The sequence below is a fragment of the Colletotrichum gloeosporioides genome (genome assembly GCF_011800055.1).
Source record: "Colletotrichum gloeosporioides strain Lc1 chromosome Unknown consensus_90, whole genome shotgun sequence".
NCBI lineage: Eukaryota > Fungi > Ascomycota > Sordariomycetes > Glomerellales > Glomerellaceae > Colletotrichum > Colletotrichum gloeosporioides.
This window is the reverse complement of record NW_025544735.1, coordinates 166,274-183,922: the sequence shown is the minus strand read 5'-3', so window position 1 is coordinate 183,922 and position 17,649 is coordinate 166,274. Positions and strand designations below refer to the sequence as shown.

The window sequence follows — 17,649 nt, the reverse complement described above, 5'->3', positions numbered from 1 at the left end:
CGCGGATGCTGGAGGCCGAAACGAGTGAACGTACAGCACAGAAGATGCAGATATTGAGATGATTCCAATTTGATCAGGGGATCACATGGTATCAACTCTATCTTCGGGGTGTCTCGATCGAGCTCCGGCTCGTAGTCTGTCATGGTTTGCAGAACGAGAAGTTGCAGACTCAGAACACTATCGCGGCGTTCACCGACACCGTCCAGTGATCTTGCACGGAAACGCTTGTATTGCTGCCGCGTCTAGGATGATCAGGGTCAAGTACATGGCAACCCGACATCGACGATGGCACAGGCGAATCCCTAGTCGGACGAAGCGACAGTTTTGCTCATAGTGGTTATTTCTTTTTCATACAAAAACCTAGGTTTCCATTCCTAGGACATTCCCAAAACGCCGGCGCTGAAAATGCTTCTTTCCTCTGCTGAGCCTTCACACATCTCGCTTTACGGTCCTCCTCGAACCTCTCTATCTCGCTTGTCTTGCCGCGCATCATTGTGTGCTTTCGTATCATACATGTCAGCTCAGTGACCAATGCCTCCCGCGACCCAGTTGTTCCATTCCGGGTTCCCCGGCTGCGGAAAGAGGCCTTGATCCTGTTGCGCTGCCGGAGCGGGCGCAGGTGCCGGTTGGCCCTGCTGGTTCTGCTGTTCTTGACGTCGTCTGGCTTCCTCTTCCCGTCGGTGTTGCTGCTGACGCTGTTGGCGATAGTACAGCAGCAGGACAAGCGACAGTGCTAGGAACACGATGATGAGGCTCTCCGCGATACCGTCGTCTTCAAGAGGGCCGCCTTCGGGGCCTCCTCCGATCGTATCGTCAAAAATGTCCTCATAATATGGGTCATCGTAGAACTGGTCGTCTTGGAGAAAGTTGGCGATCCACTCGCCAAGGGACCAATCCTTCTTTGGTTCTGTATTGAAGTCAGTTTGCTTGAACGCATGAGTGAGTAATGGAAGGCTTCTTACTGGGATCGTCTTGGATAGAGTGAATAGGCCCGTGAGTGAAGGTGTTCCACGCGCTCCTGATGCGCAGTTTGAGCAGACTCAGGGTAACTGGGAGATACGCCTCCTCGTTTACCTCGAGGGCTTGATCATAGTATCTCTTGGCTAGGTGAAAGTCCTGCGTCAAGCCAATGCCGTTCTCGTGCATCCAGCCCAGGTTCCAAAGGGCCTGCGCGCTCTGGGAATAGTCCGAAGCACCAGTGTAGCACTGAACAGCCTTGTTGACGTCGTGCTCGGCACCGATGCCGTAAAAGTAGTAGTCTCCCATCTTTACTTGGGAGTCCACATTGGCCTGTCGTGAGGATCTAGTCCAGTACATCAGGGCAAGCGTGGGGTTGTTCAACAACTCTGGGCGGTTGTTGTTGACGCCAAGCCCCTTAGGCAGTGGCAGATTGTCGGACAGCTGCAAGCTTGACTTGAGCGGATCGAGGATGAAGGCGACGTTATTCTGGGCTCTCTCGTAGCCTTGTTCAGCTGCCATGACATACTCCAAGAACGCAAGCTCAACGTCGCCGTAGTAGTAGGCCTGGTTTGCTTCTGCCCAAGAGGACACCAACGGCTCGGCCTTCTCGGCGACATTCTTGTAGTATCCCAAAGCCATGGAGCAAGTCTTGTCTCGGCCGACTCCGTGGTACACCATCTCTGCGAGATAGTAGTGTGCCTCAATCTGACCGTACCTGGCTGCCAACTCGAAATAGTTGTTGGCAATTCGGACGTCTTCCGGTCCGCCCTGGTCAAGGTAAAGAACGCCCAACTCAATTTGCGAAGGTGCGTAATCCTGGTCTGCCGCAGCCTTGAAGAGGTCAGTAGCCATAGCAATGTTTTTCGGCGTTCCGTATCCATGCAGGTTCATCAGACCAAGGCCATGCTGCGACTGGGCGTCTCCATGGGAGATGCCACGCTCGAACCATCTCTTTGCTTGGTCGAAGCTCTGATCGACTCCGTCGCCTCTCAGGTACATACGACCGATGAAGCCGGCGGCCTTGCTTGCTGTCTTTTCGATTCCCTGCTTATGGTTTTCGATGATACGTCCGTCCTTTCTCCAGTATCTTTTAGCGACGGTGAAGAAGTACTTGCGAGCTAGGTCGAGATCTCTGTCGAGCCCTCTCTGGCCATCGTAGTAAATACGCCCCAAGTTGTAAGACGCTTTCGCATCGCCCTTCTGGGACATGAGGTCGAGGTATTCGATAACGTCGTCAATGGCGGCGTTGGCGTCTGAGTTGGGGCTGACCTTGATAGCGTTCATGCCGGCACTCGAGGCACTGGCACCCTCGCCATACACTCCACCAAGCTCGTCTGCAATGCGGTACGACTCAACAACCCAGGCCATGCCGCCCGGAGGACCCGATCGATACCATACCATGGCTTCGTCGGCAACCTTCTTGTAGTACTTGCTTGCGATCTCACAGTTCTTCGGCGTGGCAACGCCGCTGTGGTGCCGGTAGCCTACAGCCATCTCCGCGCGGGTGTCTCCCTGAATTGCTGCAAAGGTGTAGTAGAGCAGTGCCTTAGCTTGATCGGGAACTACGACGTTGCCGATTCCTGTTGCGTAGTAGAGGCCAATCATATACTGGGCAGTGCGGTTTCCGTGAAGCGTGGCGAGGGTCTGGTAGTGGCCGAAGGCAACCCTCAGATCTCTCGGGTGAGTCCAGTTTCCGTAGAAATTCATGTCGGCGAGGAGATACAGCGCATCTGTGTTGTTTTGAAGAGCGGACTGCTCCAGAAGCTTGACAGCCTCCAGAAGCGGCCCGCTGACCTTCGTTTCGCGTGCTTGGTTGCTTCCCGGCACGCCAGCTGCTTCGAGGCTCGGGAAGACCTTGAGTGCGTATTTGAACGTAGTCCATACGAGGGTGTATCGGCGTTCGCGTCTCGGGTAGTGTCGTGATGGGAGCTTCTCGAGCTGCTGGATGGCCAAATCGACCAAGTCGGCCCCTGCTCAGCGTCAGTCATGATCTGTCCGATCTCCCCCCACCATCGCGACGGTTCGTACCTGGCTGTCTTGGGGGTGGTGCATCTTGCTCGGGAACAACGTCCGTCTGGATCTTTGCATGTCTCTCCTTTTCGGCTTCGTCGTTCTCGGTATTGATCACTTTTTGTTGCGCATCGGAACAGAACACCGCGGCCGCCTGCAACAGCACTGTAGCGTAATATGTCAGCTCCCGCATCTACATCCCGACATTGCGCCAGCAGGGAGCACTTACGGACAAGCCAGAGGAAAGAGCTCTTCATGCTGCGAGTATTATGTGCAAAGGTCGGTCGCAAAGGTGCGCGACATGTTATCCCGCAGCAAATGACCTGTAGCAATCGACGGACGTAAGTTTCGGTTGGCGGTGCTAACAGCAGTGATGGGAACAGCTGTCCTGGCTCTAAGGTCCACGTAGATGAATTGAGAGCTCTGGGAGACCGGGGGTCGCTCGCTCCTCCTGACGTGATTGGACACGCTAGCTTAGTGACAGGTACAAGTACTAACTGAAGAACAAGGTGTACGTATCGGCATATCGCTCTATGAGGGTTTGGCACAAGGGTTGCATATGGTGGGGCTTTGCACCAAAGAGCCCCTCAGCTCACTATCAAATTCACCAACTGACAGGTGAGAACCTCAGATGAACCGCGCTTGAACTTGTGCTTATTCAAGCATTTCCCTCGCCATACCACGGTTTTTTGGGTTCTAGATTTGGCTTCATCTGTTTTCCTTGGGAGACTTCTCCTGTTGTTCTGAAGTTGATCAGGAACCTTGTCTGGTGAGAATTCAACTCGCTGACTACCTTTTTTTTCTCTCCACCGTCCCAGACCCATGCTCACTCAAGTCTAGTCAACACAAGGAACATGTACAACCTCACCTGTGTCGACGGCCACCACTTCGGTGGTGAAGGGGATGTCTACGTCCTTGATCTTCATCGCCTCAACACTGGATTAGCTGCCATCTCTTCCGACCAAAAACTTACCCTTTTCAACCCTGCCCGCGTAGGCCAGGGGCCAATCAGGTCGTTGGCCACTAGCCACGGCAACCTCACATGCCTAAAGACATACGATGCTCTGGAATCTATCGTCTGCACGGCAGGAGAGAATGGGGAGGTTTCAATCTGGGACTTGAGGCAGAGCTCAAAACCGCAAGTAGCCCACTTTGCAGGTATGTTGACCCGCCGAAGCCGGGGGGGTGGCTGATGAACCACGTCGACTTACACGCAGTTGCAGCAACCCAGTCACCCATCACCTCCCTTGCCTGTGACTCAAGAACCAACACGATAGCAATCGGGACGGAACTTCAGAACCACACTGCCTCAGTTCTGCTCTGGTAAGAACCCTCGGCAAAAGTCCTTCTCAGAGCCCACCCCTTGACACTCCAGCAGGGATATCAGAGCTGGTCCAACCCAAAGGCTACAATACGATGAAGTCCACAGCGATGACGTGACTGAGCTTCGCTTCCACCCTTCGCAGCCTCACGTCCTCCTGTCTGGCTCGACCGATGGCCTCGTCAACGTCTATGACACGCGTATCTCCGACGAGGACGACGTTGTCATCCAGGCGCTCAACCAAGGCTCCGTTCATCACGCCTCATTCATCAGCGACACAGAGATCTACGTTTTGACCCATGATGAGAAGTTTGCCGTCTACAGTGTCGCCGACGAGTGCCAAACCGGTGCCGCCGTCGCCGACTTTGGCGATGCCAGGGAGACTTTGGGATGCCAGTATATCGCCAACGTCACCACCAAGGTTGATGGAAGCGGCGCTATCGTCGGAGTTGGCGCTTTGGAGTAAGTATCTTTATTTGCCCGAGAGTGGGAGTTCGTAGCTAACACGGTTGCACAGACGTCAGGTATTCGAGTTGGTTCACCTTTCACGGACGAACGAGGGCAGCTGGGGTTTTGACAAGGCAAATAGTGTCGGTTTGCCTGGCGGTCATGGCGATGAGATCGTTCGGTCCTTCTGCTTCTACGACGACGAGCAAGTCGTCTTCACTGCCGGGGAGGACGGCAACATCAAGGCCTGGAGACCCAGCTAGGGGTAGAGTAGAAGAATCGAAAAAAAAGAAACTCTGTGGAAAAAAGAATGATGTGCTTTTTCATCTGGGTATCATGCTTCCGTTCATCGACCTCGCAAGCGGCCACTCGGGATCAGCCATACTTGTCGTGCTTCCCCTTGACCTTCAATTTCAGAAGCTGTTCATGATAATCACCCTCCCTCCTGGCCCTCTTCAGCTTTCTGACTTCGTCGTCCTCGAGCCTGCGCCCGACGGCTTCCTCCAGCTCCTTTCGACTGATCTTTTCCTTGGCCTTTTCCTCCTTGCTCGCCTTGATGCGCGGCTTGAACCTCGCCTGCATCCTGATGCGCCATGTGGTGTTGAAGGTCGTGGTTTCTTCGTCGCCCCGTACGTCTGATGTCGTAACGTTAGGCTTGGGCGGCTTGACGGACAGGAACGTATCCCGCAACGTCTGAATCTGAAATGTGCCCGGGGTATCGGCTGTAGCGATGATGTTGAACGATTCGAGCGGCGATACGGCCGCCGACGTCGCAGACAACACGCCGTTCTTGTCGCATCCAAGATACCTATATCATCCGTTAGCTACGCCCGTCGACAGCTTCGGGGTCGCAAGCGGCGCGCTTACTGTCCGTGGTGTCCTTTGAACCTGAACTGCTCCGTTCCCGCAATTCTATTCGCAACCCACACCTGCCGCACGTCGTGCGGCTCCGCGCTCGTGGGATTCCCGTCGACAATGTTCTCGATACCCAGCGTGAAGACCTTGCCGTTGGCATCGCTCGCCAACGCGGCAGGCGGGTCCGTAGGCAACACGAACATGATGGGTCCAACGACATCCGTCACCGCGTCGGCAGACACCCAGCTGTCGTCGTTATCGGCGTCATCCTCCGGTGCAGCAGCGGAGGCGGCGCCGGCGCGGACGACGTCCCCGGCAGGCGCATCTCGGTCGTGGGCCTCCGCCTCGGTCCGCTTTCTCTTCTTGGGCTTCTTCTCGCCCTTGAAGGATAGGGGCTTAACCATTGCCTCCCTCGTCCCTTTTCGTTTCCGTCGCGTTCTCGTGAGTCGATTGAGGTCTCGATAGGGAAGGTGAATGTGAGATTGTCGCGGTTGTAGCCGGTGTCCGGCGGTTTCCGACCTGGTGTTGGTTGCAACCTTCAAGATATAAACTGGCGATAGGAGCTTCAGCGCACTGGCGTTAAGGTATGGAAGGTTTGGATTACGTAAGGCCAACCAGCTGCCCCTCCCCCACATCAGATCACACTCCCCAGAAGGTCACAGGGTCCGCTGTAGGTAGATGCAGCCACGATCTGATTACTTTTCTGTGAAAATCATTCGTCGTTGAGAAATTCTTCCAGTTTTGCACTCCAGAGGGTCAAGATGTCTTCCATCGCGCAACCGGTCACTGTCTCGCTGAACGACCTCAAGGAGGGTGAGTCTCTCGCTATTCAGCGTAACAACCGCCACTTACATGTGATGATCTTGTTCTAGGTAACATCCCCTTTGAGACTCTACAGAAAGCTTTCGGCCCCGATTCCTTGGGTATTTTGGTCGTCAAGGATGTGCCAACCGAGTTTGCACACTTGAGGCATCAAACGTTGTCTTATGCCTCTTACCTTGGCAACTTGCCCGAGCAAGAGTTGGGTACGACGGTGGGACCCCACATTGGCTGTACACATCGCTTACACTCATGTAGCCAAAATTGAGAATGTCAAGGCCAAATATCTGACGGGCTGGTCACTCGGCAAGGAAACTCTCAAGGACGGCCAGGTAGACACCTTCAAGGGCTCGTACTACGCGAACTGCGCATTCTACGTCGACGCCACTCTCAACTGTGCCAAGCCCACGACGGAGTTCAACGAAGACAACTTCCCCGAGTACCTCTCACCCAACGTCTGGCCATCCCAGGACGTTCTTCCAGGGTTCAAGCCGAGTCTCGAGAGTTTGTGCAAAGTCATCATTGACACGGCCGTCCTTGTCGCGCGGGCCTGCGACAGGTTCGCCGAGACGGAGATCCAGGGCTATCCGAAGGGATACCTGGAGCACGTCGTCAGCACTTCTACTACTACCAAGGCACGCCTGCTGCACTACTACCCGCAGACTCAGGCAGACCTGGACAAGATTGGTGCCAACGATGATTCCTGGTGCGCCGAGCACCTGGATCACGGCTGTCTCACGGGCTTGACATCCGCCATGTTCATCGACGAGAAGGAGACCTCGCCAGCGGTGCCGGAAGTCAGCAACAGCACGTCAGCCAGCTTGCCGCCATTGGCGGAGCTGCCAGCGTCGCCCGATCCGACCGCCGGCCTATACATCCGCTCCCGCAGCGGGGAGACGGTGCAGGTCAAGATCCCGCGGGATGGCATTGCCTTCCAGACGGGCGAGACCCTAGAGCGCATTACTGGTGGCAAGTTCAAGGCGGTGCCGCATTTTGTGAGGGGCGTCAAGGCGTCCGTCAGCGATGGTCGTGTTGCGCGCAACACGCTGGCGGTCTTCACTCAGCCTAACCTAGGCGAGGTGGTTGACATGGAGCAGCACATCAACTTTGGCGAGTTTGCGCGCGGCATTGTGGCCAAGAACACGGTGTCATGAGTGTTGTAGTTTGTAATCATAAACCTGAACAAAATAATCATGAGCAATTTATCACTAGTCGGTGACCGAATGGGTGAAGACGTGAAGACGGAGAGTTGAAACCGCAGCCGAGTTGCCCAAAGGGGTAACATTTTCAGTGGACACAGGCGGGCCGATGGGATAGTGCACCGGTCCCCAGTCGCTGCTATAAGTTGGGCGAAATGACAAGAAAGGATGAAATCAACGACTTGCTTGTAAATTCGTTTACTTCGTCGTGAAATTTTCAGAATTAGCACATTGGCATGACATCAAGGTCGTGTCCTCCGGGTTCTCACAGAAACACCACAACCTTATCGGTTGGCATAACCTTGAGAGCCAGAGGCAACATATTTAATGAACTTGAGATCCCTGAGACCACGCTGACTTTTCTTCTTCCTTCATAATTCAAGCGGGTGACACATTAGCAATTAGCACTGCGCAACACGCGAGGTTCAGGCGTATGCGCTTGGTAAATGATGCAGTAGGTCGCCTTGACCGATGATCCGCTGGTTCACCGAGGATGTATGCAGCGAGGCGAGCGTGAAGAGAAGCTCATCAGTGATGAGACAGTGCGGCTTCAAGCCGGCCTCTGAGCCAACGGCTCTAGGGGCTCGGCGTCAAAAGCAAGGCTCAATGTCTTCTGAGATGATAACTCCTGGTCTCTCTCATGCCATCCGTTAAAGCGACAAGGGCGCTAGTTTAGGAAATGACCATCCGGCAGGCCCGGGGATCGGCGTCGGGCCGTATCTCAAAGTCGGACCTCAAGATGCCCCGACCCATGGCTCCAGACCTCGGGAGCCGTCTATAATTCCAAATTTTTGTTGTATCATTCCGTGAAGGCCTTGCACGACCGAGGCAGGCCATCAAGTCTGGCCAATTGCGTGATATGGTCGTCAAAGCTGCTCAGTAAGCAGTCTGTCGTGATCGGATTGCATCATGATTCGCAAATTGCCAGAACAAAGCTCCCTCCGCCGTATCACTGCCTGTAGAAGCTACCCCGCCCCCGCCAGCTCCAATTGGGCCCTTTATCAGGCGTCATCACCCTCTGATTTGAACACAGCTTCCCGCTGCTCAGAAGCTTCATGAAGCTCCCTTCGCACGTCATATTAAACCTAAGCCGGCGCCCAGCAGCCGTCATTAGAATCCATTCCACCAAATCACCACTCACTCGAAGCGCAGCATCAAAAACACACCGTCACTTCACCACATCGTCCCCCAAGATGGCCGTCCCACCAAAGTTCGCCGCCCACAAGCTGGCCTTCTCCCCCGCCAAACCCGCCGCGGAGGGCGTCGCCGCGCAGCCGCACACCATCGAGCTCTACCTCGACTACGTTTGCCCCTTCTCGGCCAAGCAGTTCGCCACCTTCTACAACCAAGTCGTGCCCGCCATCCGCGCCAACCCGGCCTGGGCCTCCAACCTCGAGGTCGTCTTCCGCCAGCAGGTGCAGCCCTGGCACCCCTCGAGCACGCTCGTGCACGAGTCCGCCGTCGCCGTGGTCAAGGTCGACCCGGCCAAGTTCTGGGCCTACAGCGACGCCCTGTTCAAGGCGCAGAAGGACTACTTCGACGTCAACGTCGTCAACGAGACGCGCAACGAGACGTACAAGCGCCTCGCGAAGCTGGCGGCCTCCGTGGGCGTCGACGAGAAGAAGGTGTACGACCTGCTGGCCATCTCGGACAAGCCCGCGGAAGACGGCTCGCTCAACAGCGGCAACGGCGTGACCAACGACTTCAAGGTGCTCATCAAGCTGGCGCGGTTGACGGGCGTGCACGTCAGCCCGACGGTGCTGTTCGACGGATACCCCAACAACGAGATCAGCTCGAGCTGGACTCTGGACCAGTGGAAGGAGTGGCTGCAGAAGAACATTGTCTGACTTGAAGGTAGACGTGCTTCGCCTAGGGAGCTTCGACTGTGAGCTATGCCGTGAGCTATGGATGCCGGTGGTCATTGCTCAAGCTTGCGACGGAGAGAGAGCCCCATGAGATGCTCAACTCGAATGAACCACCAGCAACTTTTAATGAATCACATTACGAAAGAAATACAACTAAATCATCGAAAATTACTGAATTTACTGGGAAATGGGTGATTGTGAAACATAGTGCAGTTCGGACCATGGCACCGGATAACCAAGTCGCGCGTCGCGTTTTCCCTTTTTTCCCTCAGAAGGAAAAAAAAGTCCAATGCCAGGGCGCAGTGACCTCATCCAACGTAGCTCACCTCATCCAATCTTCAACCTCATCTCACAACTCCTCCATCCCTACCTTCCTTCACCCAACCCTCAGAGGCACCCTCACCATGTCTCTCCTCAGACTCACTCTCACACGGTCGCCCGCGTCGGCGACTCACTTCCTCCCCGCCCTGCGGCCATGTCCGCTCCGCCCGCAGCTCCTCCGAAAATCTCTGCCGCCGAGTAGTCTAAGGCGGCCCTTCGCCTCCTCCGCGCCGCCGCCCAGAAGCCACGGGTCCGGGACCGCCGCGACCACTCCTACCGCTTCAAAACCGGCGGCTACCAGCCCCGGATCTACCCGTGAGTCGTCATAAGCGCCCGCACACCGCGCACGGAAAGCTAACACGAGGCACTCGTAGCACAACTTCTTCCCGAGAGGCTGCTCGTCTACCAGGCCGGCACGGGCAGGATAGGATTCGTGGCCGGCCTCAAGATCACCACCATCTTCGTGGCCGCCGTCTTCGCTCTCGTCTGGGAGCCCGCTATGCTGCGCAGCGACGACGTGTCCGTAGCTCAGATCACCGCGGCATGCAAGTCTCCCCCTCTCCCCCTCCCGCCCATCACATCGGCTTTCTCTCTCTTATCGTACCTACTCCTATCTCAAGCCCCTGCATACCAGCAAACTGTCAGACTCACTCATACAAGAAAGCATCCAAACTAACACCTTTGCCCAGCCACCTGCGCCCTCATCCCCTTCGCCTACGTAGCCTACTTCTCCGCCCCCTTCGTCACCCACGTCTTCCTTCGCCTGCCCCCGGCCGCCCGGTCCTCCCGCGCCCTCCTCGAGCGCTACGTCCGCGCCCTGCCGGCCACCGCCCAGCTCGAGGTCGGCACGCTGGGCCTCGCCGGCCGCCCGCGCGCCACCCTCGTCAGCGCGGCCGACCTCCGCCCCGTCCCCGCGGACGCCGGCTTCCGCGAGACGCGCGCGCGCCTCGTCACCCACACCCGCGACGTGGCGAACCTCATGGCGCGCAAGAAGTGGTACCACTACCGCCCCGTCAGCCTCTTCGGGCTGCCCGCGAAGGAGGCCGGAAGAGCCAGCAAGTCGTCGGGCTACAGGAACGCCGCCAAGGACGCGTGGGTGTACGACATCATCCGCCCGATGTTGGGTCAGCGCAAGTGAGAGTGGAAGAAGAAGCAGCACCACGGGATATCCGGAGGCCCTGTATGAGGATAAGAGGCAGGGAGGAGGAAGAAGATGGGGTTACGACAGCACCAATGTACTCGCGGCTATGCATACGCAATTTGCTCACGACGTCTACCTACACTCTGAGACAGAGAGGGAGAAACGATATCGTTTCTCAGCTGTATTATTACCAACAACCAAAAACAACCAGATACCCCCACCCCCAACTACAACCACAACCACGGCTAGTCAGTCGCCCAGTATCCAATATCGCCACGGTCCAATGTTCGTTTCGCGAACGGACGCAGCTGTCAAACCTCTCGGGGGTCTATTCTCGGTACCGAGGCCTTGTGCTCATCCGCTTACGCCTCGCCTCGCCTCTCGATTCAGTACCTTGCCTCAGGAGAACGGTGGTTGCCGCTGGCGGGGCGGCGTGGAACCCATGACTTGTTTACATCTTTCAGCCCTCTTTTTGCCGCTCGTTATCGCTACTGCTGCTGCTGCTGGTGGCTGCCAGCCGGCCCGTCCCCTGCTCGACTGACTTGCGTAACCGCGTGTAGAGCGCAGCGCAGCGCAACCTGACTCCTTCAGCCCCATGCGTCCACAGCCGCCACCCGCGCCTCGCCCACATTACATTATGTAGTACATATACACTATACGGCGTAGCAATGAAAGGGGATCTGTTTGCTACGTGGGAATACCCTTGGTTGTAGTCGCACTTGCGTCATGGGGGATGAGGTAGTAATACGATAGCCTGGTAGGATTGCCTCCGGCGGTTGCCGCGTCCCTCCGCCCGAGAAAAACCCCGTCTGATCCCGCAATATTTCCATCCCATGACACGGACATCGCCCGAAACCAAAGCGGCCCTCCCGGACCCTCCGCCCCGGCGCGCGGAAAGAGTCGGTACCTAGGGTGGTGGTTCAAGAAAAAGAAAAGAAAAAAGTACGTGCGCGCGCGGGGTTGGTTCAGAACTTCAGTCACATCGGAGTGAGTGAGGGAGGGGGCGTGGTCGCTGGTTTGTGCATGTCGTTGGAACTTTCGTCGCTCGAAACATGCGCCTACGATGAAGCACGTCGGCCACGCCGGGTTTGAAGTGAAGCGGAGGACGCCGTCACCGTTCCTCCATAGATCCGACGAAATTCCAGAAGGGTTTTTTGGCAAAGATGGAAGCTGGATGCATGGTCATCTTGGCGCAGGAGGATGGCTGCTGGGAAAGGTCCTGCAAGTCGGGTCGCGGTGCTTGCGGCGTTTACGCACACTCTATCGGCGGTATGGGAACCCGGTCTGACGTCGCATCCAGAGCGATGTGTGCCGTGCCACGCACTTACTACGGATGTGCAGTACGCAGCACGCACCCCGAACGAAAGAGAGAGCATTCCAGAGCCCATGCCGCCATGCGCAACCCCAAACTCTAAACTCACAACCATCACCTGTACACTAAGCAAAGTATCGCAGTACGTGGTGCACTAGGTAGAAACGACAGCCCCAACGGCAGTGCTTCTGACCTGGTCCCTGGCGCCTCGAAACATCGAGCAAGACATCCATGCCCAACTTTGAACAGATTCATCCCGATGCGTCCGCCCACCGGCTTCCGATTGAAGCACTCCTCTGGCATGCTTTCTCTCGCCGCTCATGCTTTCTCATCCCCCCACATCCTTGCCGGCGAAAAGGGTGAAGGAGAGGGGCCTAGAACCGGCCGTTACCAAGGAGCTGCAACAAGCTTCTGGCTGCGTGCCTGCTGCAAGTACATGCACACATACAGCGTACGGCATTACAGCATGCGCAATACGTAGGTAGTTACCAACAAGTAGGGCCCTTTGCTACCCTAAGGGTCCCCCCGTTCGGGTCCCCTCCCTAACGCATCCCACACCTTTCAGTAGAAGGGGGGTGCTGAGCTTCGGTACCTGGCGTCGGCTCGGGAGCTGCTGCACACGTTAATTGCCGTCACACTCTTCGCGCTGCACTTAGGTGATTTAACAGCTCGTTTATGCCTTTCCGAAAAAACCGACATCCGATTCCCGGGTTCCGCGCCGCAAACCCCTGCCTGCGTCTGTCTCCGCCCACGGCGCTGCCACGGCGCCTTGCCGACAGGTCGGTCGGCCCATTCTGTCTGTTGTTGGTTGTCTTTCGCCTGCGTCTTCGTTCGGCGACTCCTTGTCAAACCAGTTCTGACAGAGAACACCCGAGAGAAACTCCCCGCCGCTAGGGCATGGGGAGGCAAATACGGCGGTAAGTTTACAGAGCAGTTAGCCTGCCGCCGGCCGACATGTGCATCCCGGTCACCAACGTTCCCCCCCAGCCGCAAAATGAAAGTTTGCCTTTTGCGAGACACGACGGGGTCCTGCAGTGACGGAGAGAAGGAGTATCGAAAAAGCCTGTGCAAGAGAGTGTGTGTCTCCGCGCGCGCGCTGAAGTTGAGACCATCTGTAGTTAATGCAAACCCTACCTTGGTCCTAAGATGCGGCTGAATTGAACGAACCCTGGAAAACTTGTTGCCAACTTCAGATGCCCCGGCCAATTGACACGTCTACTTGCCTGACTTTGCGACCGTTTTGGGGACTTCCCAGTTGGAATCTGGTAGCGTTCGATGGTCCCCTTTCCAATGTCATCCCTCTTGAGTTGGCTGCTGTTGGTTTGGCCCCAAACCCCCATGTGAATGAGTAGAGGCAATCAAATCACCGCATGTTTGCCTGTCCTGACTTGCTTCGCCACCCATTGGAGCCTTCGTGGGGGTTCCTTTGTCGTCACGTCGTGTCTTGTCATCTGATGGGAGAAAAAACAGAGAATAATGCGCGCGAAAAAGGTGGTATCATATCCGTATTGACCGGCCCAATCAACGCAAGTATCGAATCATCCTCTTTGCCCCCTTCTTCCCCCATCCCCATCGTACAGGTACTTTTTTTTTGTGGTCGGATCTCACGAGGCAGCTGGTAAACAGAACAAAGAGACGCTCCTCTCATTCGTAATGCCCACTGTGCGCTGTCCGTACGCCGCCGACCCTGCCAGAGCCGCTTCGTCGGCCCCGTTTTGAGGAAACATGCCAAATAATAATACATTCCTGAATGCAGGCCAGGATGCCGCCTGCGCCTGACTTTTCCTTCCATGTGCCGTCCGAGAACGCCCACTGAAAACACCCCCCCTTTCTTCAGATTGGAACCATGCTTGTCCAGGGCCAGAATGATGACGCCCGCGCGTGCGCTACATGGACCTCCGCGTGCGTTGTATTTTTTTTTTGGGCCTCCTCGTGTTCGTCGTAATCGTGTACATGTATTCGTCGCGAAAATAAACCGTGAATGTGGTGTGAAGTTGTGGACCATGAGAACCGAATGTCGAAAAATATGTACGGGTGAATCGTTCGGGGGCCGAGGGGAAGGCAGCTGATGAGAAGGTTCGCATCGATGTTCTTCCCAAGTGTTTCCCAGAAGAAGAAAAAGGAATATGCTGTAGAAACCGATAATCGTCGTTGCCGCTTTTATACCAACTTTGAAACTTGATGTAAATACTCTCGCCAGCAAGGACGTCGGAGATTCGTCCCGTGGAGTCAAAATATGTCAAAACGTTTTCAACGCCGTTTCATCATCGGACCACTGTTGCCGTCGTAGTCCCAGGCCCGCTTGAAGCCGCCCTCGTAGACACTCGCCACGGACTCTTGCCACATAGCAGGCGAGATGAAAGACTGGACTGGCGCAGCCGTGTACTGCGGCGCCATCTGCTGAGAGGCCACTGGTAGAGTGGCATTAACTGCCTGTATGTCTTGAAGAGACGGGGCTTCGGGTGCACCTGAAGACGGAGAAACACTAAGCGAATTGGACTGGGGAGGCAGCGTCGAAGGCTGTGGTTGGACCTGAGGCGTACCGAAAGACGTGTTCCATTGCCTGGAGAACTGTTAGTGATCACTGCGCAGTTGTCTGAGGAAAGCGTTTCTCTGGCTTACTCAAAAATCTTCGCCGGGTTCCAAGCTGGCGCACTCGCCAGCGGCATGGTCTGAGGCATCCCCGGTGCTTGGGATCCTTGGTTCGCCATCATTACAAGTGACTGTATAGCAGGCGAGTCACTCTTGGTATCCACAGGTCCGGCAGAGATAGGAGGTGTGATGGGGTGGCTGGTATAACTGACTTGGGAGTGTTGAAGGTTTTGCGTGTCCAACTGATGGTCCAGAGAGCCAGTGCGAGCCATACCCGGTCTGTAACCACGAGGAGGGCTAGAATGGTTGGAAGACTGCGGGCTGCCGTAGGGGAAGCTAGGCTTGAGCACGAATTGTTTCCTGGTGTCAGCAGAGAACGCCTCTCTCAACGCGTCGACCTGCTTCTGGAGATCCTGCATCGGCCACACGCTCATGACCTTCTCGAGGACGCGCATGTGCCGTGTGAAGTACTCGCGAGCATCAGTGTTCAGATCCGGATCCGGCGAGACGACGGCCACCTATATTCCACCGTGTCAGAGCGTCAACCTACAAGATATTCATCGACAATCACCCACCAGATGAAGAACAATGCAGCACAATCCGCAGTAGACAGTGAAACTGAAACCACGGAGCATGCATTGCAACCCAGAAAATCCAAAGTTGTTCAAGACTGCCTCCTGAAGACGACACAGGGCCTTGGCGGCTGAATAGCAGATCATCATGTGTTGTTTCCATTGTCCGTCGGTTGAGTTGGGATCAAGGAAGTTCAGCTGCGGTCGGTGGAGCAGGATGAGTGTCAAGTAGTAGTACGAGTGCAGATTGCCAATGTAAGGCGACGAGAGCCACGGAGGCGATCCATCCGGGGGAAAGGTCACAGATAGGTCCGCCGGAAGATCGCTCATCCACGATTGCAGAGCTGGGTTGAGCTGCACAAACTCGGGGTCGACACCCCAGTCCTTCGTCTTCTTCTTCTTGAGGCGGCCGTAAGTGCTGTTCATGCGGCTAACGTTGCGGACGACTCGTGCGAAATAGGTGAAGTTCCGGGTGATGTGATACTCAGATTCATCGCTGCCGGGAATAGGGCGTGGAACGTTGAAATCGATGGAATCCAAGTCCACAGAGAGGTCGTATCGGCCTGTCGCCTATTAGCAAACCCATTTTCAGACATCGGAAGCTCAGACAAACCCTGAGGAGATCCGATCATCACTTCACCGACAAAGATGGATTGCCAAATCCGGGTCTTCATCTGGCATTCCGCGGGAGAAGAGCCACAAGGGTGTCCCATTTGATGATCGGTGTAGTGCTCGTCCAGGCCGAGATCCTTGCCCATCTGCACGCATTGAACAATCGTCATCCAGGACCTGTAGTAGTAGCCGCGCTTCGGTGCCGCTTCTCTAGCCTTCAAAATGAGCAAGAGAGCCTGGAGGGTGCTGAGTCTTGGAACATCCATGAATGAATCGGCGTGCTTAGACGCCAAAGCCAGCCACTGCTGTCCCTCACCAGGATCGTCCGCGAGTCTTCCGCCCATGGCGAAAATGGCCTCAAGAATGAGGGGTGAGATTGACTGCCTGTTGGTGTTCCACTGGTGGTAGAACATGGGCTTGCTCAGAACCGGCACATACGGGTGCACATGGGTGAAGAAGAGCTCGAAGTAGTGCATGGCGGTGTCGTCGTCCGGCATCAACTCGGGCGGGATGCGAATCTTAAGACCAGGTCCGGATGGCAGAGGGGGAAGAAGCTCTTGATAGTCATCAGGCTCTTCCACCACTGGTTCCTCTTCCCGTCTGAAAGAGGCCTTGTTCCTGAGGTACGGCGCTGGAGGTACTTGTCAGCGTTGGTAACTCACACTTTATTCAAAAGTTTCCTACCTGTGCCTGCTTCATTCACCTTCAAAGAGCCCATGAGGTCGGCGAGATCTGCTTGCTGGTAAGATCCATCGTTCGAGTAAGTGTCAGGAGGTGAATCCGCGCGCGAGCTCTGTTGCATAGGCGGTGTCGGGAACACGTTCTGGCCGGCGTAGGACTGGTCCATCATGCCGACGGAGGGCGACACAGTGGTGTAGTGGATGTTGTGCTGGCTGGATCCGTCGGAGTAAGGCACCTGCGGGAAGACGTTGTGATCTGAATACGCGCCTTGGGCCGCGTACATGGAAGGGTTGGGCTTCTGGCCTCCGGGTATCATCGACTGTTGCTGCATGGGAGCTTGCTGGCGGAAGCTGTCTTGAAGCTGGGAGGACGCAGCGGCAAAGTCGCTTGGCCCAGACTCATACGCGGTATCTGAGGTCCCGTCGTACTGGCCATTGGGACGGACGCACTGCAGCTTGAGCCTGATACACGCAGAGCATGGCCAGGTATTCGTGGTGGCAGCATCGCACTTGATCTTTCGTCTCCTGCATCCTTCACAGGCCCTCATGACTACAATTCATCAGTGTAAGTATACTACGAGCGGTGAGACCGCGCAAGAATATGAGCGTACCCTTCAATCGCTTATGGCGATTGTGTTCGTCAACGAAAACATAGTCTACAGAGATGGTGTTTGGTTAGACAGACATTCAACGACAGTCTGCGGCCGAGGCGGTGGAGGTAAAGTAAAGGTGGATTGGATGAATGGATGGCGCACTCTTCTGGGTTTCCCTTTGGGGGTACTGCTGGGGCGCAAAGGAAAAGCTGCCCATCTGGGAGCTCTGAGGCAGGATGCGCCTCACTGAGGGATCGTTGGACATTTCGAAATCGGATCGGGGTGAGTTGAGTCGAAGTTGTTGGGTGCGGTGAGCTCAGAAGGAGGACGTAGCCTCGGACGAAGTGCGG

General features: G+C 55.8%; 7 protein-coding genes across 7 annotated transcripts; 4 read left to right on the top strand and 3 right to left on the bottom strand.

The window, feature by feature from the left end:
• Positions 1-521: 521 nt before the first annotated feature.
• On the bottom strand, positions 522-3,227 carry GCG54_00000349 (Protein sel-1-like 2; the record flags this gene model as incomplete). Its single annotated transcript, XM_045400489.1, has 4 exons — positions 522-907; positions 963-2,930; positions 2,989-3,135; positions 3,200-3,227. The coding sequence occupies 4 exons, from the start codon at positions 3,225-3,227 to the stop codon at positions 522-524; spliced, it is 2,529 nt and encodes an 842-aa protein (XP_045258075.1).
• A 561-nt stretch (positions 3,228-3,788) lies between these two features.
• GCG54_00000348 (putative WD repeat-containing protein) lies at positions 3,789-5,001 on the top strand (the record flags this gene model as incomplete). Its single annotated transcript, XM_045400488.1, has 4 exons — positions 3,789-4,128; positions 4,194-4,293; positions 4,349-4,753; positions 4,809-5,001. Coding segments are annotated over 4 exons (1,038 nt in total), but the record flags the coding sequence as incomplete, so codon positions are not given.
• A 112-nt stretch (positions 5,002-5,113) lies between these two features.
• Positions 5,114-5,997, bottom strand: GCG54_00000347 (uncharacterized protein; the record flags this gene model as incomplete). Its single annotated transcript, XM_045400487.1, has 2 exons — positions 5,114-5,546; positions 5,606-5,997. The coding sequence occupies 2 exons, from the start codon at positions 5,995-5,997 to the stop codon at positions 5,114-5,116; spliced, it is 825 nt and encodes a 274-aa protein (XP_045258073.1).
• A 357-nt stretch (positions 5,998-6,354) lies between these two features.
• Positions 6,355-7,566, top strand: GCG54_00000346 (uncharacterized protein; the record flags this gene model as incomplete). The annotated part of the gene is made up of 3 exons (XM_045400486.1): positions 6,355-6,406; positions 6,466-6,618; positions 6,671-7,566. The coding sequence occupies 3 exons, from the start codon at positions 6,355-6,357 to the stop codon at positions 7,564-7,566; spliced, it is 1,101 nt and encodes a 366-aa protein (XP_045258072.1).
• A 1,238-nt stretch (positions 7,567-8,804) lies between these two features.
• On the top strand, positions 8,805-9,458 carry GCG54_00000345 (uncharacterized protein; the record flags this gene model as incomplete). Its single annotated transcript, XM_045400485.1, has 1 exon — positions 8,805-9,458. The coding sequence occupies one exon, from the start codon at positions 8,805-8,807 to the stop codon at positions 9,456-9,458; it is 654 nt and encodes a 217-aa protein (XP_045258071.1).
• Positions 9,459-9,880: 422 nt separating this feature from the next.
• On the top strand, positions 9,881-10,935 carry GCG54_00000344 (uncharacterized protein; the record flags this gene model as incomplete). The annotated part of the gene is made up of 4 exons (XM_045400484.1): positions 9,881-10,112; positions 10,172-10,316; positions 10,418-10,437; positions 10,487-10,935. 4 exons carry the CDS (start codon positions 9,881-9,883, stop codon positions 10,933-10,935), a joined length of 846 nt encoding a protein of 281 aa, XP_045258070.1.
• Positions 10,936-14,500: 3,565 nt separating this feature from the next.
• On the bottom strand, positions 14,501-17,564 carry GCG54_00000343 (Activator of stress protein 1; the record flags this gene model as incomplete). Its single annotated transcript, XM_045400483.1, has 7 exons — positions 14,501-14,813; positions 14,873-15,360; positions 15,418-15,977; positions 16,028-16,657; positions 16,711-17,256; positions 17,318-17,362; positions 17,462-17,564. The coding sequence occupies 7 exons, from the start codon at positions 17,562-17,564 to the stop codon at positions 14,501-14,503; spliced, it is 2,685 nt and encodes an 894-aa protein (XP_045258069.1).
• Between the last annotated feature and the right edge of the window lie 85 nt (positions 17,565-17,649).